Source organism: Pogoniulus pusillus, chromosome 7 (genome assembly GCF_015220805.1).
Source record: "Pogoniulus pusillus isolate bPogPus1 chromosome 7, bPogPus1.pri, whole genome shotgun sequence".
Classification (NCBI taxonomy): Eukaryota; Metazoa; Chordata; class Aves; order Piciformes; family Lybiidae; genus Pogoniulus; species Pogoniulus pusillus.
Window position 1 is genome coordinate 5,716,553 of NC_087270.1, and position 18,935 is coordinate 5,735,487.

The 18,935-nt window shown below is 46.6% G+C and overlaps 2 protein-coding genes across 4 annotated transcripts; one reads left to right on the forward strand and one right to left on the reverse strand.

Moving 5' to 3' along the window:
* The first annotated feature begins 734 nt into the window (after nt 1-734).
* On the forward strand, nt 735-18,761 carry PLA2G7 (phospholipase A2 group VII). 3 transcript variants are annotated; one of them, XM_064145762.1, is made up of 11 exons: nt 735-1,022; nt 7,215-7,339; nt 10,630-10,780; nt 11,421-11,514; nt 12,008-12,076; nt 13,046-13,193; nt 15,138-15,251; nt 15,531-15,622; nt 16,363-16,536; nt 17,052-17,200; nt 17,560-18,761. In XM_064145762.1, exons 1-11 carry the CDS (start codon nt 761-763, stop codon nt 17,661-17,663), a joined length of 1,482 nt encoding a protein of 493 aa, XP_064001832.1. In that variant the 5' UTR covers nt 735-760; the 3' UTR covers nt 17,664-18,761. The 3 variants fall into 3 exon arrangements, with proteins under 3 accessions (XP_064001832.1, XP_064001833.1, XP_064001834.1); XM_064145763.1 differs by lacking the exon at nt 735-1,022 and adding an exon at nt 6,350-6,654; XM_064145764.1 differs by lacking the exon at nt 735-1,022 and adding an exon at nt 6,775-7,055.
* Nucleotides 2,888-6,336, reverse strand: IMP3 (IMP U3 small nucleolar ribonucleoprotein 3). Its single transcript, XM_064145765.1, has one exon. The coding sequence runs from the start codon at nt 6,266-6,268 to the stop codon at nt 5,711-5,713; it is 558 nt and encodes a 185-aa protein (XP_064001835.1). The 5' UTR covers nt 6,269-6,336; the 3' UTR covers nt 2,888-5,710.
* Nucleotides 18,762-18,935: the final 174 nt, after the last annotated feature.

Sequence of the window (18,935 nt, forward strand, 5' to 3'; positions counted from 1 at the left end):
TCCAAGACTGTTCATCAGCATTAAATGTATCCTGAAATCATAGAATCATAGACTCAATGATGCACTTCGTCACATCCAGCCCACCTCTGGAATGTGTGCTGGACAAAAGCAGAGAAAAAAGAATCTTGGACATATTCATACAACTTTCTCATTCTAATGCAAAGTTGTATCATTTAAATCTCAACCACTTCTGTGCTCTGCTGGCTTCAGATTATACCCATGCACACACACGGAAAGGAAGACGAAAAGGGGACGCAGCCTCAAGTTGTGCCGGGGTAGGTGTAGGCTGGATGTTAGGAGGAAGTTGTTGGCAGAGAGAGTGATTGGCATTGGAATGGGCTGCCCAGGGAGGTGGTGGAGTCACTGTCCCTGGAGGTGTTGAAGAAAAGCCTGGATGAGGCACTTAGTGCCATGGTGTAGCTGACTGGCTAGGGCTGGGTGACCTTGGAGGTCTCTTCCAACCTGGTTGATTCTACGATTCTATGATCCCACCCAAGAGTTCACAAGGTCTCCAAGGAGTGAGCACCAACAGACCCCCTGAGCCAAAGTTCTCCCCTCGCCACTAGCCCTAAGCCTCGCAGCTACTCGGCAGGCTGTGGCAGGACAGTGAGTGGGGTTTTCCGAGGGAGATCCCAGCGCTGGCTCCAGCCGCGCAGCGCCCGGCAGCGCCGCAAGGGAAGCGCCACACGAGCGCGTCCCCACCAGAGCCTCAGCGCGGCACAGCTGCGGGCGCCTCTCGGGCGTGCGGTGTCTCTTCGGCATGGCTCCGTGCCACAAACTTGTTTTCCAGGCTCGGGGAAGATCTCGCCCACAAAGATTGTTTCCTCTGAAAACTAAGGCAAAGTTTGGTCCCTCCCCTTCAGGGAGAGCCTGGCAGTCGGCCTGCCCTCGACACAAGTGTCCTTCCGCGCAAGGGACAGCCGCTCGCTCCGCTCCGGAGGGCCGCGGCTGGCCCCGGAGTCCAGCTCGCTCCTCTGGCCAGCAGGACGGCAGCGGGGGACAGCCAGGACACTGCACAGCAGGTACGTGCGTTCCCGAGTGCTGCTAAAGGGTGGGGGAAAGGCCCTGGGGGGGAGCATGGGGAGGAGCGACGGTGGTGTGAGGAGGGCTGCAAATAGCCGAGCGCTTTCTGCACAGCCTGGCAACTTGACAGCGCCCCCACTCTCTGCCTTCAGCCTGCTTCTCCCACAGCTTGCCCACCCCTCTGCTGCTTCTCTTCCACCCCCTGATCTAGCCCCCAATCCCTTCGTGTCTCTGCAGAGGGATAGGGTTGCTCTAGGTAAGTTGCAGGGGGAACACGGTGGGCATGCCCCTTCTCCGCTGCCAGTGTGCAGGCAAAAGGTGACTCGAGTTTTCCCACGGGGCAAAGTAACCCATCCCCTGGCAAGGACATGCCCAGTGTGGGGGTGGGAAGCAGCAGTCCCAGGCTGCCATGGGGGGAAATCAGATTAGATGAAAGGGGAGGGGGAAAAGTCACAAAAGAGTGATTGAACTCTGCTTCAGGTGTCCCGCACTGAAGCACTGTGACACGCAAAACCGAGGTAGCCCCATAGGTGGCCTGTTTTGAGCAGGGCTTCAGACTTGGTGACCTCCAGAGACCCTTTCCAATCTAAATTCTCCAGAGCATGAGGCTTTGGTTGCTCTGCTAGCACAGTGCTTCTCTCTCCCAAACCTTGCAGAAGCTGGATGCCTGCATAGGACCCTACATCCTGGCTACAGGTAGTGCTGGTGGGAAGATAGTGGTTTTAGAATGCTGTTCCCCTTAGTGGGTTTTAAGCCTGATGAGCTCACATACAGGTGACAAGGTGGTGGACTGTAACCTTAGTCAGATGAACCCATTGCTGAGAGCCTGCCTGTACTTTACCCTGTGACACAATCATCTGAGTCTCTCCAAGCGCAACAGGTGGTGGCTCCTCAGGGTAGAAACTGTGGGGGGCAATACCACCCAGATTTGTACTTGCCAATCCAACTGACATGATTTACAACAGCCAAGAAGCTCTTGTGACTAGTTAGTGCTAGAGACACACCAAATTTTCTGACCAACATCTCTAGGAGGAAAGAGAGATGCTTGAATCTCCATCTCGGGCTGTTGTTAGGGGTTAGACTCCTTTATTTCTTTGCCTGCTCAAAATGAAACATGTTATCTCCTCCAAATCAGCTTATCTTAGAGGGAAAGGGATGTTTCTGCAATGGAATTGTGCTTGCAGAGATGTCAGCTGGGATGTTCCTGCTGCATGAAGCATACTTAGATTTAGCCCTTGGATCCAGAACCTGCACAGTTTATCAGAAGACTGAACCCAAGTGCCTCCTCCTGACTGCAGAACTGCTGTTTGCTGCTTCCATCTGACATTTCCATGGCAGAGAAAAGACGTATTCCAACACCCAAGTCCTGTTTCAGGCCCAAACAAGCAAGTAAAGGATGAGTTGTTACAATGCCTAAAACAGGGCATTTAAGAGCAGGGACCAGAACTGGGACTTTTAGATAAATCTGTCATAATGCTTAGGGATGCTTTTTCCCCTAGACACAGTGAACGTTGAAATGTTTGCTATCTAGGGTAGGGACTAAAGTGATCCCATGGCCCAGTCATGAGAAATGGTTCTAGTTCACTTTCTAGCTCACTTCCCAGAAAGCAGGAACACCACCTGAATGGATGGGAATTGCTCTGCTCCACCTTTGCTTCTCTCAGTCTGTTTCCCACCTTGAGAAGGGGGATGCACTGTCCTTCTCCAGCCACATGTGCCATCTGTGCTTATGATGATGTGCTATCACTGAATTACTGAGGTCAGAATCACCTCTGCAATAAGCTACATCAAGATGTTGGATGGAAGCAGCCTTTAAAGCGTGCAGTGTGGTTATTTATCAGGGAAAAAAAAAGACTCAGAGCAGTGGAAAAATACACAATTGCATTTCAGTGAGAGCTTCAGCCATTTACACCCTGCAACACAAAAGGCATCAGTGTGAAGGGCGCTTTCCTTCAGCCCCCATACATTCCCCAGGCTCTGCTCGCCTGTCTTGGCAGCCTTCAAAGGTCAAAGCCGAGGTTGAAAGGAGAAAAAAGAAAGAGGTAAATAAAACAAGGCAAAAAAAAGGAGACAACCATAGGGAATGATAAAACCTCCCTTACCACCCCCCACGGTCCTAGAGAACTCCTGCATGGGAATTGCTCAGTTTACTCTTACGGCACTTCCCACACTACTCTGCAGCCCCTTCCTCCCTTGCTGCAGAAGCTGGCACTTCTCCAGCCCCCATGTGTGTTGTGGGACACTCAAGGAAGAGAAATCAGGTTTTATCAGGTACAAGGAAAGCCTGCCTCAACACCAGCACCCTCCCTCTCTGTCCTCTTCCATCAGTAGCTCCACTGAGCCATCGGAGGAGCAGCAAACCCACTTCAGAAGGTGCTCAGAAGCAGTGATACCCAGGACTCCAGCCCACAGCTTTCATATGCATAAGCTCTCCTGCTGCAAGCCCCCAGAACACGAGGGGAGAGCACAAAAAAGCACAGTTGCTAGATCGTCTCCTCATGCCAGCTTGGACGGACCCACAGAAGCCAGTGATGATTTATAACAACATTGGAGCCAGACATGGAATTTGAAAAAAGGCCTCCATGTTTATCCAAGTGCCTGGAAAAGTTGTCAAGAGCTGCTTCCTGTGGCCTTTCAGTTCCCAGCTCCAGAGCCACTGGGGAAACGCCCAGCCACGGCATGTCAGCTCTGGCAGACAAGCTCAAACCCATGAATTAAAGGCAAACCCACCATTAAACACAAGGAAGCCATCATCTGCCTGGCCACAGTCATGTGTAAGAGCTTGGACATCCTGTTGTCAGGTGGAACTTCCATTTTTGGAGCAAGGTGATGCTGCTTATTTCACTTGAAGTGGATCTGACTGTCCTCCTGCAGGCTGTGTGGATTCCAGCTACTAAAACTTTAAGAGCAGGACACACATTTGAGATCTCAGGTACTGTAAAACCAGCACAGCTACAGATTTCCAGACTTCAGACATACACAGACATCTAAAGATGCAACTCAATGCATTTCTTAAAAAGCATATAAGGATTTATTTCCAGTGCTGCAGAAGAGTGATGGATGCTGCTATCCCACAGTACCTGTAGGGAAATCAATTCCCACTGCTTAATTTAAAAGGCTACAGGTTTTGGGTTGTTTCCCTTCTGCTGCAAATGTTGGGAGGTGCCCACATGAGTGATGAAAAGTTGATTTAGGGAAAAAAGCAGGTTGATATAAACTACAAAGGGAAATCCTGAACCTTCAGTCTGTTACCTTTTGTATGGTTTCTCTGAGGGCTGCGCACAACAGCAGTTTAACATCTGAGTAGTAAAACACCCTGCACAGAGCACATCACTATGCTTATTCAGTTCCCCCAAAAAAGCAGAGCAAATGTACCATCTTTACCTGCACTAGACACCTTCTGAACTGCCCAAGAAAAAAGCCTGAAAGGTGTTTAAGAGAAGTCATGCCTCAGGCATGAAGGATCTTTTCTTACCACAAACAAGGCATATGCTCCGAGAAAAAGCTTGGTGTTACAGGTGCTGCTTTACTGAAACCAAGCACAAACAGCAGAAGCTCAAAGAACAAGCAAAGGGAGTTTCCCACCTCCTTTGTGGCCTTATTGCTTTCAAAGTCAGCACTGCTTCATACATTTGGCTTTAACATTAGGTTTGCAGTTTAAAAATCAGCCATAGTATTAGACAAGCTTCTGGTACTAATTCAGTATTCCCAAAACACTCTACAGATGAAACCCTGAGACAAACTATGCAATCAAACAGCAAAAACATTTACTCAGCAACTCAGAAAAACTGATTTTATTTTTGCTTTTCTGCTCTTCATTTCAAAGGGGAATTGTTTCCAATTTCTCAACAGCCCCAGGAAGCCTGAGGCTCCAATCAGTTACTGGTTTTGGGTTTTTTTTTTTGGCTGATGTGCTAAATACCAGTTTACCCCCAGATTTGTAGTTATGGTTGGGACAGCTTTTGCACCAGCCCCTCTCCTGTTCCATAAATAATGCCTGTCAGCTAGAACCCCACAAAACAAAATACACTGAACTCAGAACTCCCCCTTAAAGCTTTACATGAAAGTAAACTCAGGTATTTTCTTTTTAATTGTTTATGGATAAAACTTGTACAGTTCCAGAAAGGCAGTGCTGCTGACTCCAAACAACTCCTGCCTCTTCCCTCGATATCAAGAGAAAAATCCTTAGAGGCAGCTTCTCGAGCTACCATGCACCCATCAGCTAGAAGAAGAACCAACAGCAACAACCACCTGTAAAAGCAGCAGCAAAGCTGCCAAACTCAGTTCTAAAAGAGCTGCTTGACCAGGCTTAAAACGGCTTCCAGCAGCTAAGCACTTAAAATTGACTGAGCCCTCTCCTGCAATGAGAGACAGCCTCCTGATGCACTTCTGCTTTACAGGGAGCAAGTACAATGGAGCCGAGCTCTTGGATGTTTTCTCGGGGTGATGAATGTGGAAGGGACACCTCTCTCTGTGGATTTACGAAGCCACTAGCTATGAAGTAGAGCTAAGAGCAGCGCAGTATATGTTTAGAAGTGAATACATCTCCTCCTAGTTGCCTTTTCAGGTGCGTTTGGGCATCTTGTGTCTACAATGCTGTGGTTCCACTGGTGCACGTTGATTCCCACGTGGGTCCCAAGGGGCAGAGCTGAGTGCGGGCAGCAGAGGCATGGCAGGCAGCCCCTCCCTAAGCAGCCAGGTCGAAGTCGTCCCGTTCCTGGTTGTAGTCGAGCACCTTCTGCCGAAGGCGAGAGGCGTCCACCCAGGTGATGAAGTCCTCCACAGCGCGGGGGACGAGCAGAGCCGGGTCGGTGACCACCTCGGGCCCCACGCGGACGTGCCCCTGCTCCACGAAGGTGACAGCGTGGCGCAGGCTCTGCGCCATCCGCAGCTTCACCAGCAGGCAGGGCAGGCGCCGGCGGCAGAAGGCGGAGGCCGAGAGGCTCTCGCAGACAGCCAGGGACCGCCGGGAATTCACCAGGCCCAGGCCGTAGAGCTTCTCCAGCAGCGCGGCGGCGCAGCGGGTACGGAAGGCGGCACTGGACGGTCCCAAGTCGCGCAGGCGGCGGGTTAAAGTGCGGACGGTGCGGGCCAGCGCCTTGTACAGCACGTAATCCTCCCGCCGACCCAGCCGGTATCGCCGCAGCGCCTTCACCTCCGCCAGGTTCCCCCCTGACGCCTCCCAGCTCACCAGGTCCAGCCGCCGCAGCAGCTTCTGCTCGTGGTACTTGAGCTTCCGCACCATCTTGCCGAGCCGCGCACCGCCTGGCCGCCCCACGCACCGACGCCCCTTCCGGGGAGCGGCCACCGCGCTCCGCCCTGCTGCTTCCCGCCGCTGAGCGGGCCCGCCCCGGCGCACCCCCACCCCCCGTGATGTGGTCGGGAAGCTCCTGGGCTCGGCCGGGCCCCTGCGGGCAGTACGGAGCCGCTGATCTTCTCCTGCGATGTTAGCATGGCTCTGGGCCCCTTCTACGCTGTGCCGGGGCTGCTGCCGGGAGCTAAACGCCAGCCCGGCTGCCGGAGCAGGGAGCAGGGGATGCCGCTCACGCCTGCTGCCTAGTCTGGGATGCGGCGGCTTGCCCCTGTCCTCTTCATCCGCAGAGCGAGCCTGGCTCCGAGGTGCCACCCCAGGTACTGCCCGGAGATCGTCATACCTTCCAACCACCCTGCGTGCACGGGCAGCCCTTCCTTCTCTCTCCAGGAATCAAAACTTCTAGAAATGCCTTCGGCGTTGCTTTTCGCCGTGACATTGTCCTCTCCTAGATCCATAGGTTGGAGCTGCGAGAAGGAGCAGCTGTAGGTCACAGCCTGGCGAGGAGCTAAAACTCACCGCTTTGGGGCTTGTGCTTCCCTATTTGCGCCCAAGGAATGAGACTGGAGCTACTCTGCACCACAGCATCTCGACTTCCCTAGTGCTACCATGGCCTCTGCAGCCAAACGTCTGGTTGCCTTTCAGTTTACTGCTCGGTGTTGTTTGAATCCTTGGGATTCATGACACTGCTTTAAGGAAATTCCCCGACAGAGCAGGTCAGGTTGGTAATTTGGAATTACTGATTCTCATAAGCAGACTCTTACATCAACTCAACTTTTAATTTGTTACTCCTTCATCTTCCATGTGCTGCTTTCTTTTTTTGAGTAGGGGGTCTGGTCAAACAGGCCATGTGTACTTGATTTGCTTTCTTTTTCTCCAGGTTTGTTGGTGAAGACACCAATGAAAATGGGGAGCAGCACCACTGAGAAGTTTTACAGGATCCCCGAAGGAAAAGGACCACACTCAGTTGGATGTACAGACCTGATGACAGAAAATGCAGTTGAGGTAAAGCTGTCAGTTCTTCCTTCAGTGGATGGAAGAGACTATGTTAGTGAAACAACTTGCTGTAGTTTTAACAGATGAATCAAAAAGAAGCTCTTATCTGTGTGCAGAGATGACTGACACATAGCTGAGCTTTTGGTCCTCTCTGTCCAGTCTAGGATGTGTACTGGAGCATTTACTAGCTCTGTATAAGCTGCAAGCCTTCCCCATGGGCTGCTCCATCTGTCTTTTTAATATCCTTGCCCTTCTGACCCCCCTGTACAAGATACTGCAGAGAAACTGTGTCCTTTTGGGACCCACGGGGTGCTTCCTATCCACCCCATCACTTGAAGACTCATCGTAAAGATCACAGTGGGATTTGGCAGGGTTGGGTGATGGAGGGTATGCAGTGTTTCAGCTGCAGGGTAAAGGATGAGAACTCTTCTCAACATTTTATCTGAAAAGGAACCATTTCTGCAAGTGGTTAGTACAGAGAAGCCATGGTGAGAAGGTGGGGACAGTAAATGGCCAGCTTATGAGCTCACAAATGGCTTTCCATTTCAAATCATTCTGCTTTATTATTTTCCTATGAGAACGTGCCTCTATTTACACCATGCATATACTCCTCAGACTAACCAGGTAGAGTGGAACTTGTCAGCAGTTTGTAGTGGTTATTCATTTGTCTTCCTTTATTTTACTGTGCTTGCTCTGTATTAGCATAAAAAAGTGATTAATTTCTTTGCTATCAGCCCACATATTTGTCTTGGATGAGCAGTCTATAGTTACAGTTCTCTCGGGCACAAATACTGAACCTCGTTCTGATAAGCAGTTGATCAACTGGGCAAGTTCACTGGGACTATTTTAGGGTCAAATTAATGTCATTTCCAATACAGATGTAGCTTTGATATTTTTTTAGTGGCTTCTGTGTCAAAGTTTGATTTAAGTTAGAAAAGTAAATAGAAACAAAGCTTCATTAAACAAGCTTTTTTAATATGCACTGTATATAACAGACAGACTTCAAGACACCAGAGTTTATTCCAAAGCTCCCATTCTTTTTGACTCTAGATTTAACATGTTAAACCAAAACTACAGCTGGAGTAAGACAGTGAAATTTCAATAGTGTGTTGCAAATGTCTCTGCAAACCAGGAAGTAGTAATACAGATTACACATAGTTCGTCTGCTGAGAGGTCTGGTTTAAGGTGTGCCACTACTGCATTGGTATTGTTGATATAGGAAAAATACTGGCAAGGGTGTATAAGGAGTCCACATGAATGTGGACAGCTGGAAGACCTGTAGTGCAAACAGTAAAAGAAGATTCAGAACACTAGTGAGGAATGGAGGCAGAGAACACGCAGGTTAACAAAATCACCTTTAGAAAGATTGGCCTCTACAGACTTGTAAACATCCTGATGAGGAGGAAGAACAATTGCACTCCTTCCTCCTCCAAGTAGTAGAGGAACCCACAAGAAAAGGTGCTATGTTGGGCCTAGTCTTCGCCAACAAGGAGGGGCTGGTGAGTGAAGTGAAGCTGAAGGGTAGCCTTGGCTGCAGTGACCATGAAGTGGTAGAGTGTAAGATCCTCAAGGCATCAAACTCACTGCTCTGGACTTCAGAGGAGATTTAAACGTCTTCAGGGACTTCCTTAGAGGGTGCCATGGGGAAAAAACTCTGGAAGGAAGGGGAGCCCAGGAAACTGGTCAGTGTTTAAGGATTACCTCTTCCAGGCCCAGGAGCAATGCATCCCAAAAAAGAGGAAGGCAGGTAAGAACACCAGGAGGCCTGCATGGATGAATAGAGAGCTCCTGGACACACTTAAATGTTAGAAGAAAGCCTCCAGAGAGTGGAAGCAAGGGACAGTCAACCTCTGTTAGGCTGATCAAACTGCTTCATTTCACCATTGCTTTGAAGGGAGGCATATTAAGGAAGACAGAAGAAAAGCTCTATCAAGAAGCACAAATAGAGCAGATAGGTTGTGAGTGCTTAGAATCATAGAATCAACCAGGTTGGAAGAGACCTCCGAGGTCATCCAGTCCAACCTAGCACCCAGCCCTAGCCAGTCAACTAGACCATGGCACTAAGTGCCTCATCCAGGCTTTGCTTGAACACCTCCAGGGATGGTGACTCCACCACCTCCCTGGGCAGCCCATTCCAATGCCAATCACTCTCTCTGACAACAGCTTCCTCCTAACATCCAGCCTATACTTTCCCCAGCACAACTTGAGACTGTGTCCCCTTGTTCTGTTGCTGCTTGCCTGGCAGAAGAGGCCACCCCCCACCTGGCTACAATGTCCTTTCAGGTAGTTGTAGACAGCAATGAGGTCCCCCCTGAGCCTTCTCTTCTCTAGGCTAAACACCCCCAGCTCCCTCAGCCTCTCCTCATAGGGTTTGTGCTCCAGGCTCCTCACCAGCTTTGTTACCCTTCTATGGACACCTTCCAGCACCTCAACATCTCTCTTGAATTGAGGAGCCCAGAACTGGACGCAGCACTCAAGGTGTGGCCTGACCAGTGCTGAGTACAGAGGCAGAATAACCTCCCTTGTCCTACTGGCCACACTGTTCCTGATGCAGGCCAGGATGCCATTGGCTCTCTTGGCCACCTGGGCACACTGCTGCCTCATCTTCAGCCTACTATCTATCAGTACCCCCGAGTCCCTTTCCTCCTGGCTGCTCTCAGCCACTCTGTCCCCAGCCTGTAGTGCTGCTTGGGGTTGTTGTGGCCAAAGTGCAGAACCCTGCACTTGGCCTTGTTCAATCTCATCCCATTGGCCTCTGCCCACCCATCCAGCCTGTCCAGGTCCCTCTGCAGGGTTCTCCTACCCTCCAAACGATCAACAACTGCTCCTAGCTTGGTGTCATCTGCAAACTTACTGATGCTGGACTCAATCCCCTTGTCCAGATCATCAATAAAGACATTGAACAGGACTGGGCCCAGCACTGATCCTTGGGGCACACCACTAGTGACAGCTGCCAACTGGATGTGGCACCATTCACCGCCACTCTAGGCTCTGCCATCCAGCTTGTAATGATTGAAGTAATGAAATGTAGCATTTTGACTTAGCCATAATCTAACCTAGAGAAGGTGATGTGCACCTCTAGCTGGATGCCAGCAGGCATGCTGTTTTCATCTCATTGCAGGGACAAAAAGATAGTGACATAGGTCTGGCATCAAAGTCTGCATGGGATAATAACTTTTGTGTGAGATTTTTCTTAATTCATTCTTGCATCTGAAGCCTTTGACATAAACATTTTAAATAAATACCAAACTTCCTTTCTTTTTTTTTCCCTTTTCTGTTTTTCCTCCTCCTAATCCCAGGGGAGCTTCCTGCGCCTGTATTACCCATCATGTGATGCCACAGATCATGAGGAGGCACCGTGGATTCCAGATAAAGAGTACTATCAGGGACTCTCTGACTTCCTTAATATGTACCGAGTTGTAGGAGAAAGGCTTTTCAAGTACTATGTTGGTAAGATTGGGTTTGAGTTTATTCCTTGACTAGTGCAAAGGCATCAGCTCTGTATGCAGGTCATTGCTTCTCTGCTCTGTGACCAGTGTGTTATTGGTGCAGGACTAAGAAATAGTTTTTTCCCCATGAAATATGTTTGTCTGAGATGGGTTGGTGCAGTGAGGCTCAATGCTGAATGTGACCCAGGTCTCAGGTCCAACTGCAGTCCCTGACTTCTGTGAATAGGAGTGTCTGGGCAATTTGCTGTAGGAAGAGCTTGGGTAAGGTGTGCCTATGTGTTGGGATTTAAATCCCACAGCGAATTGTGTATGTATACAAAGGTCAGGTAGATACTAGGATCTGAATGCCAACATGACTTGGGTGTGTGACTATTCCTGAATATGGGCTGTCTAAGGGTGTAAGAGGTAGGTAGGCCTTGTGCTAGGCTGTGGATGGGAAGAGAAGGAAATTATCTTGTGTCAAGTAGAAAATATTTTCAAAATCAGGTTTGTCTTCTATATTTTAAGGGTAAGATTTGGAACCTTATCTTCAGATGACTTCTCTGAAATCTGTGGCCACCAGATTCTTGGGATCTCTCCCACAGCAATGAACATTCTCTCTCATTTCCATAGTAACAACATTTGCTTCCATTTTTATCTAGGTTCAGTGACCTGTCCTGCAAAGTCAAATGCTGCTTTTAAGCCAGGAGAAAAATATCCACTCCTCATTTTTTCCCATGGACTTGGAGCTTTTAGGTAATTTGTTGGCAAACTCTTTTTGTTATCTCTGGAGACAGCAATTTCCAAGAATAGTTCTGAACAGACTTCCAGTAGGGGCTGAGCTCCTAGTGGAATAGGAAGAGATTTGAAAAATAGGCTGCTGTGTATCAGGACATAAACCTGTAGATAAAAGCAGTGATGATATATTTATTTGTGTCTTCCCCCACAGAGGTGAGGCTGTTTATCACTTCATAAGCATGTTGAAGATAATCTGGTTGATTCTCACACAAAATGTCATATGCTGCTTTTGAAAGCCATTAGCATTTTTCCTTCTAAATAGGTAATGGGGTTTTATCAACAGGCTTTGGTGTCTGGCATACAAAGGCCTGTTCTACTAGCCAGCAAATTCAGACAGAAGAACTACTGCATGGGGGCTAGCACATATACACTGTGACCAATCTTTAAAGAGCAGTGTAATTGAAATTATTCTGTATGCAGGTGACTCACTAGGGTGTGGTTTTGATTGCAGGACAATCTATTCTGCTATTTGCATAGAGATGGCTTCCCAGGGCTTTATGGTGGCTGCTGTGGAGCACAGGTGTGTATACTGCACTTTTTTGAGTTCTGATGGGAAGAAACTTTGTCACTGCACTAGTTTGAAGCTAGCTAGAATGTTTTGGTGAGAAGAACTAGATTACAGGCTGTGGAAGGAAAACAAGGCTGATGTCTACTTCACTCATAGGCTTGCTGAGATGTATAAAAACAAAAGTCAAAACATAGATAACTCACTTCTTCTGCTGGGGAAGCTCAGAGCTGCATCTCTCTAACCTCACCCTCCATTTTTTTGACTAATCCACTTTGCTTCCTAACCCCCCTGGCCGAACCTCCATTCTTCCTTGGGACTGGGGTAAGGTTGAGAGGGGTAGGGGGAAGGTGAAGGGGTGGCTGAGAGCCCCTCCTGGGGACTCAGGTTTCTGGGAGGGCTGTTGTGTTTCTGTATTCCCTTTTCCCTTGTCTATTTCTGTCTATAACTGTATATACTGTAAATATCTGCTTGTATATTCTGCTAAGCTGTAAATATAAGCTTCTTTCAATTTCCAGAGCTGGCTGAGTCTAGTCTGGGTGATTTCCAAAGTGGGGGGGGGCAGGGAACACCCCAACCACCACAGTCACGTTAAACAGGATGTTATTTGGTCTAAAGAAGGACTTAGAATTTTTTTTTCAATAAAAACTGACATACCTTCCTTAGCCTTGCCCACACTCTCTGTCTCTGCAGCTCAACTTTTGTCTAAGCAAAGGCAATTTGCTTGGAGAAGCCCATGAATGAAAAGTCCTTGGATAAATATTGTTTGTCATTCTTTGGGCTTGCTATTTTTCTCTCTCTAATTGGAGTTTTGGTGGGGTTATGTTATATGATTTAGGAACTCTGTCTACATTTAGGTGTCACTGTGGCAGCACTGGTTAACAGATAGTTTTCTTGAGATAAGTGAAATAGAAAACTTCTGCTGACTTCATTCCAAATCAAGCAGATTCCATCCCCAGAAATAACCTTCTGTTGATATTACAGAGATGAATCTGCTTCAGCAACATATTACTGTAAAAAAAAGTCCCTTCCTGAACTGCAGAAAGAGTCTACATCAAACATTGAGAAGGAGTGGATTTACTACAGGAAACTAAAAACTGGAGAGGAAGAGCAGTATTTGCGCCATAAGCAGGTACTCATCCTAAGTCTGTGCTCTATTAAGGGAGGCAGGAGTGGTGTCTTTAGGGCTAACCAGCTGACTCTTTCCCTTTGGTCATGTCTGCAGTCTTCTGCCATGCTCAGGAGATACAAAAAATGCATCTAGTCCTACGTTCCTGAAGTGGGAAAGGCAACAACAGCTTTCTTCAGAACATAAGCTACTTCCTCAACAAAGCTTGCCATGAAGTTGCCCTGTCAAACTTAGTCAGTAGTTTCTCCTCTGGTTCCACTCAACTTTCTGTTTCTTCTCTGTCTTCACACTTTTGCTGCCCAGCCCAGTCGTTACGTGGCATGGTAATGAATCCAAATGTTTGTGTGTTCTCAGGCATATTTCAGCTTTAATTTACTGTTGAGTAGCAAAGTGAATCATGGCTGTTCTAAGAGAGATGTTTCCTTCATCATCTTCAAACATACTTCAATGTTGTTAATGGCAATGTAAACGATGCAAACTTCTTGATAAGCACCACCCATGCTAAATGTGATATGACCATACTGATGAGTTCCACAAAGCATAGACCTGACATTTAAAATCTTGGAGGGTTTTCTTTTAGCTAATGCAAACTCAGTGAGGGAGGTGTTTATCTCCCTGGGCCATACAGGCAGCAGTGCAAGTGTCATTTCCTGCGTGCATACAACATTGTACTTATGAGTCTAAATAAGTAATGCCTGAGCTTGCCAACAGCCTCCAGCAGCCATTGCCTGAAAATTCCAATAGTAGAGAAGTCAGGAGATAGATTTCTGTCTGCCCACATGCTGCAGTTCCCAAGGATGCTATTGTTCTTTGGATCTTTTTGCAGCTTTTCTTTTACTGGAAGTCTAAGCCATTTCTCACACTGAACAGAGAAAATTTTTATTTGAAACACCTTTGCTACAGTTTCAAGTATGTTGAAGGTTGGACATTAGGAGGAAGTTCTTTACCATCAGGGCAGTGGAACACTGGAACAGATTGCCCAGTGAGGTAGTTGAGGTCCCATCCTTGGAGATAGTCAAGGTCAGGCTCAACAGGGCTCTGGGCAACCTGATCTAATGGAGTATATCTGTGCTCACTGCAGGGGGATTAGACTAGATGACCTTTTGGAGGTTCTTTCCAACCCAAGCCATTCTGAGGTTCTATAGGCAGATAGATGTGCTTCTTGCCTGTTTCTTCTCTTAGGTTTATCCAGTGTAAAGGCCTTTTCAAAGCTACTGTGCAGATGGGGCAAGTGATGTAATGATATTTGCTCACCAAAGGAAGCATAAGGAGGAGCAGTGAGTCAGCCTTCCTTATAGTTGTGTAATTCAAGCCTTTGCATATCCCAACAACCCCTTCTCTGAGTAGTGACAGGGCAGGAGAGTTTGGTGCATGTGACAGGGATAAATTCCTCTGTGTGCAGAGGATCTACACAAGAAATTAACTCTTTGTACCTCCAAAAGCCAGTTCTGTCATTGGTCAGACTTCGTCAGAGTGCCCTTTATAGTCCAGAATAGTTGACACTGAATCAAACAATTAGGGAAAAAAAAAGACTGTGTTGTGTGCAAAGGGCTGGAAAGCCTAGCAGTCATCTGATGATTCTACAACTACCTGAAGGGAGGTTGTAGCCAGGTGGGGGTTGGCCTCTTCTCACAGGCAACCAGCAACAGAACAAGGGGACACAGTCTCAAGTTGTGCTGGGGGAAGTATAGGCTGGATGTTAGGAGGAAGTTGTTGGCAGAGAGAGTGATTGGCATTGGAATGGGCTGCCCAGGGAGGTGGCGGAGTCACCATCCCTGGAGGTGTTCAAGAAAGGCGTGGATGAGGCACTTAGTGCCATGGTCTAGTTGACTGGCTAGGGCTGGGTGCTAGTTTGGCCTGGATGATCTTGGAGGTCTTTCCCAACCTGGTTGATTCTATGATTCCTTCCACTGTTCTCTTCCTGCCCCAACTTCTGTTTCTCCCCAGGTGCAGCAAAGAGCGCAGGAGTGTATCAAAGCTCTCAACCTCATTCTTAAAATCAGTTCAGGAGAGGAAGTAATGAATGTACTTAATTCAGACTTTGACTGGCACAGCCTAAAGGTGAGTGAAAAGTAGTGACTGCATTTTGTTATATGCCTAATAGTGCTTCTGATTTCCCGCTGCCATTTCCAATCTGGTTTCTGTAAACTGTTCTGAAGATCATGCAATAGATCCATGAGCACACATTCTTAGGTTATCCCAAGTTGGACAGACAGCAGTGGAGCTGAAATGCTGCTTTTCCTACTTCAAAAGGATATATTGTCTAAAAAAACCCCCAACTCCCTTTAAAAAAAAGTTTGGGCAAGAAAGTTGCTTACAGCACCTGGATTTTTTTGACAGGATTCTGTTGATACTAGCAGAATAGCTGTGATGGGACACTCTTTTGGTGGTGCTACAGTTATTGAGAGTCTCAGCAAAGAAATAAGATTCAGGTAAGTATGTAAACCAAGGCAAGAGACATTTGGCTCTTGAGGGGTCTGTAGCAGGGACCTACTTAAAATCCCCCAACTACTCACTAGATTGTGAAGTTTTGTTTGGCCTGTCTTGTTTTTGAAGTGATGTTTCTTCCAGCTGTGGGCATATGGTGGAGCATAACAGCTGTATCATACTGTATTATCATACTGTGAGTCCCTGGAGAGGTTGCCGTGCTTAGCTTCACCAACAAATTCAATAAAGGATTCTCTTCCCCCAAATCAGAAATCATTCTGAAACAAAATGATTCATTAAGCTTCAACGTGGACAATAGAAGGGACAAAGATGAAGGCAGTCTTTTTAGCAAGGGTCTGTTGTGACAGGACAAAGGCTAATGGTTTTAAACTAAAAGAGGAGACATCTAGACTAGATCCATGGAATATTTTTTTCATGAGGGTGGTGAAGCACTGGCACAGGTTGCCCAGCGAGATGGTAGATTCCCCAGCCCTGGAAATGTTCCAAGTCAGCTTGGACAAAGCTCTGAACAACGTGATCTAGTTGAAGATGTCCCTGCTTACTGCAGGGGAGTTGTACTAGCTGCCCTTGCAATCTAAAGCCTTCTGTGATTTTGTAATTAACCACCTTTCTTGATCAGTACATTGAATGTTTCCCTTTCCCATGTCTCCTCCAACCAAAACACACTGAGAACCTCCTTACTAAGCTTTCTGCCTCTGTGAGAATATCCATTTGTTTTTGACAGGTGTGGCATTGCCCTCGATGCATGGATGCTTCCTGTCAGTGCTGACATTTACCAAAACAACATCCAGCAACCACTGCTTTTTATCAACTCTGAAAAATTCCAGTGGTCTGATAATATTTTAAAGATGAAGAAGCTTATCTCTAATGACACGAACAAGAAAATGATTACTATCAAGTACGTGTCTGGCATCACTAATTTGTGTGAAGATGAATCTTTACTCTCTTAAGAGCTGTTCAGTTATGGGTAGCTGCCAAAAGATTGTTCATTAGACAGCAGTGTGTCCCCCACAGTGAAGACAGGGGCATCTCTAAGCAGCCAGTACCCCTAGTTAAGATACTCTGAGGCACAAGCTTTGTTTTGGGCCTCATATGGCATGTGTTGCAACACTTTAAAGAGCCTTCTGGGTGCAGTTGTGCACTCACCTAAGGAAAGCAGTGCCTGCGGGGAAAGGGGTGGCTTTATAATCCATCTTCCCCTCAGAGAGACAAGTTGAAGTTTTGCTAAGGCTACCCTTGGCATTGTAACTACAGTGACTTAGAGCAAGCATGTGCAAAGCTTCCTGCCTTCTGTGTTTAGGCCAGAATTTCCTGCTGATCATCTCATAAGTGTAAGATAGGGGACTGCCTTTAAAGACGTCTGTGCAAACCATGGCATGCTTCTAAGCTTGATAATCCTTGTTCTATTTGCAGGGGGTCAGTACATCAGAGCTTTCCTGACTTTACCTTTGTGAGTGGAGAAATCATTGGGAGATTTTTTAAGTTAAAAGGAGAAATAGATCCAAAGGAAGCTATTGATATAAGCAATCATGCTTCATTAGCCTTCCTGCAGAAACATTTGAGTAAGTATCTGTTTACATCTAAGCATGAGATTAAACTAAGAGAAAGCTTCACAAGAATTGAGCATACAAGCATGCTGTTTAGCACACTTGCTTTTAATATTGCTCTAGAAAAGCTGAAATACAGAAAGCAAAAGTCATGCTTTTTCTAGCTATTTCTGTAAGCAATTAAGAGGAGGAACACAGAGGTTTTGTTACTCCCAAGTTTTTATGTACTGTGTCATTTTTCTCTCCTTAAATCATCCATGCCTCTTCCACTTTGCCAAGTTGCTTGACCCATCCAATAATTTAATTTTTCAGTGCAGCTTTACAAAAAGATAAGTTCTGTATTCATTACCACAGTTTCTTCCTTCATTTTATAGGTCTTAAGAAAGATTTTGATAAGTGGGACTCTCTTGTGGATGGCATAGGCCCCAATGTTATTCCTGGCACCAACATTGACTTACCTCCAGCTGAACCTGAATAAGGAGTACCAGAAGTACTGAAAATGCCTCGGACATCAGAACACTAATGTTGGCCAGCCATTGCTCAGATATGATAGCACTGGCTGTTGGAGTGTGCAACAACAAAAAAGATAAGGTACTAAGTTACCTTACAGCAGAGACACAGCAAGGTTTTAGTTCAAATGCATTAATGAGATAATCTGAAATACTGCAAGAGTAACCTTTGCTTTTTAGGCATGTGATGGTAATTTAAAACTTCTGATTTGGCCTTAGAATCAATTTTGCAGAGAGATTAAGCTCCAAGGAATTCAGCTGAAGTTCTACTTACCAAACTAAGTCAAGCAAGCCTTTTTGGCAGTGTAATGAAAGAAGTTATTAAACTGCTTAGTACTTCAGCTCTGCTCTGACAATGATTGAGAGCAGGTGCAGACTTTTTCATCATGTTAGGGAAATACCAGTGGAAGGTCCTCAAAACTCTCTTAGTAATCATCACAGTAAAAGCTACAGGAAGTAGTTTAAGATAACAGCAAATAAAGGTTTTTGTTCAGACAGGTCTTCTCATCTCATGTGAACTTAATCCACTTACATTCAGATCTGTATACTGCCATACTGTTTCCATTCCAACAGCTGCTGAAACCACCCCTCTTGTAGCAATTGTAATTCACCTTAAGCAAAGCTTCAAGCAGTGCCCCTCTTGTTAGTCTCTTTATTACCACTATCACTCAGTCACTGCTGTAGGTGAAGTTACAGGAGAGATGTGTCACTTCCACTACTCCCTTTAAGGAGCATGTGAGCATTGCTTGATCATGTTTACATCTCTCATGGTTGTAACACTCTACAGGCCCTCGTCTTTGGCACAGGTACCATCACTGCTGTCTGTATGGTGTCTGTATATGTGACTGTATGGTGGGCTAAAAAAAACACAACAACCACTCCCTATGTTAGAACAAAACTTTTTGAAGCTGCCACAGGGAAGGGTGACTTCTAAATCAATAATCCTTCCAAAAGGGGGACTACTTTGAACTGTATCATGTTTGTTTCAAAAGCAGGTAACAAACAAAACAGGGGCACACAGAACAAGTGAAGCAGTTAAAATAAACTATAAATATCTGTGGTCTTAACATGAGATTGAAACATCTGACTTGTTTTTCAGACTTTAAACTGTCTCCAGCCTATCCACATGCATTGTCTTTATCAAGGGAATCAAAATGCATGCAAATGTTTGTCTTACTGTATGTAAGTACTAAGTACTTGAGGTGTGTTGTAAAACTCACACAAACTGTTACATTATCAGA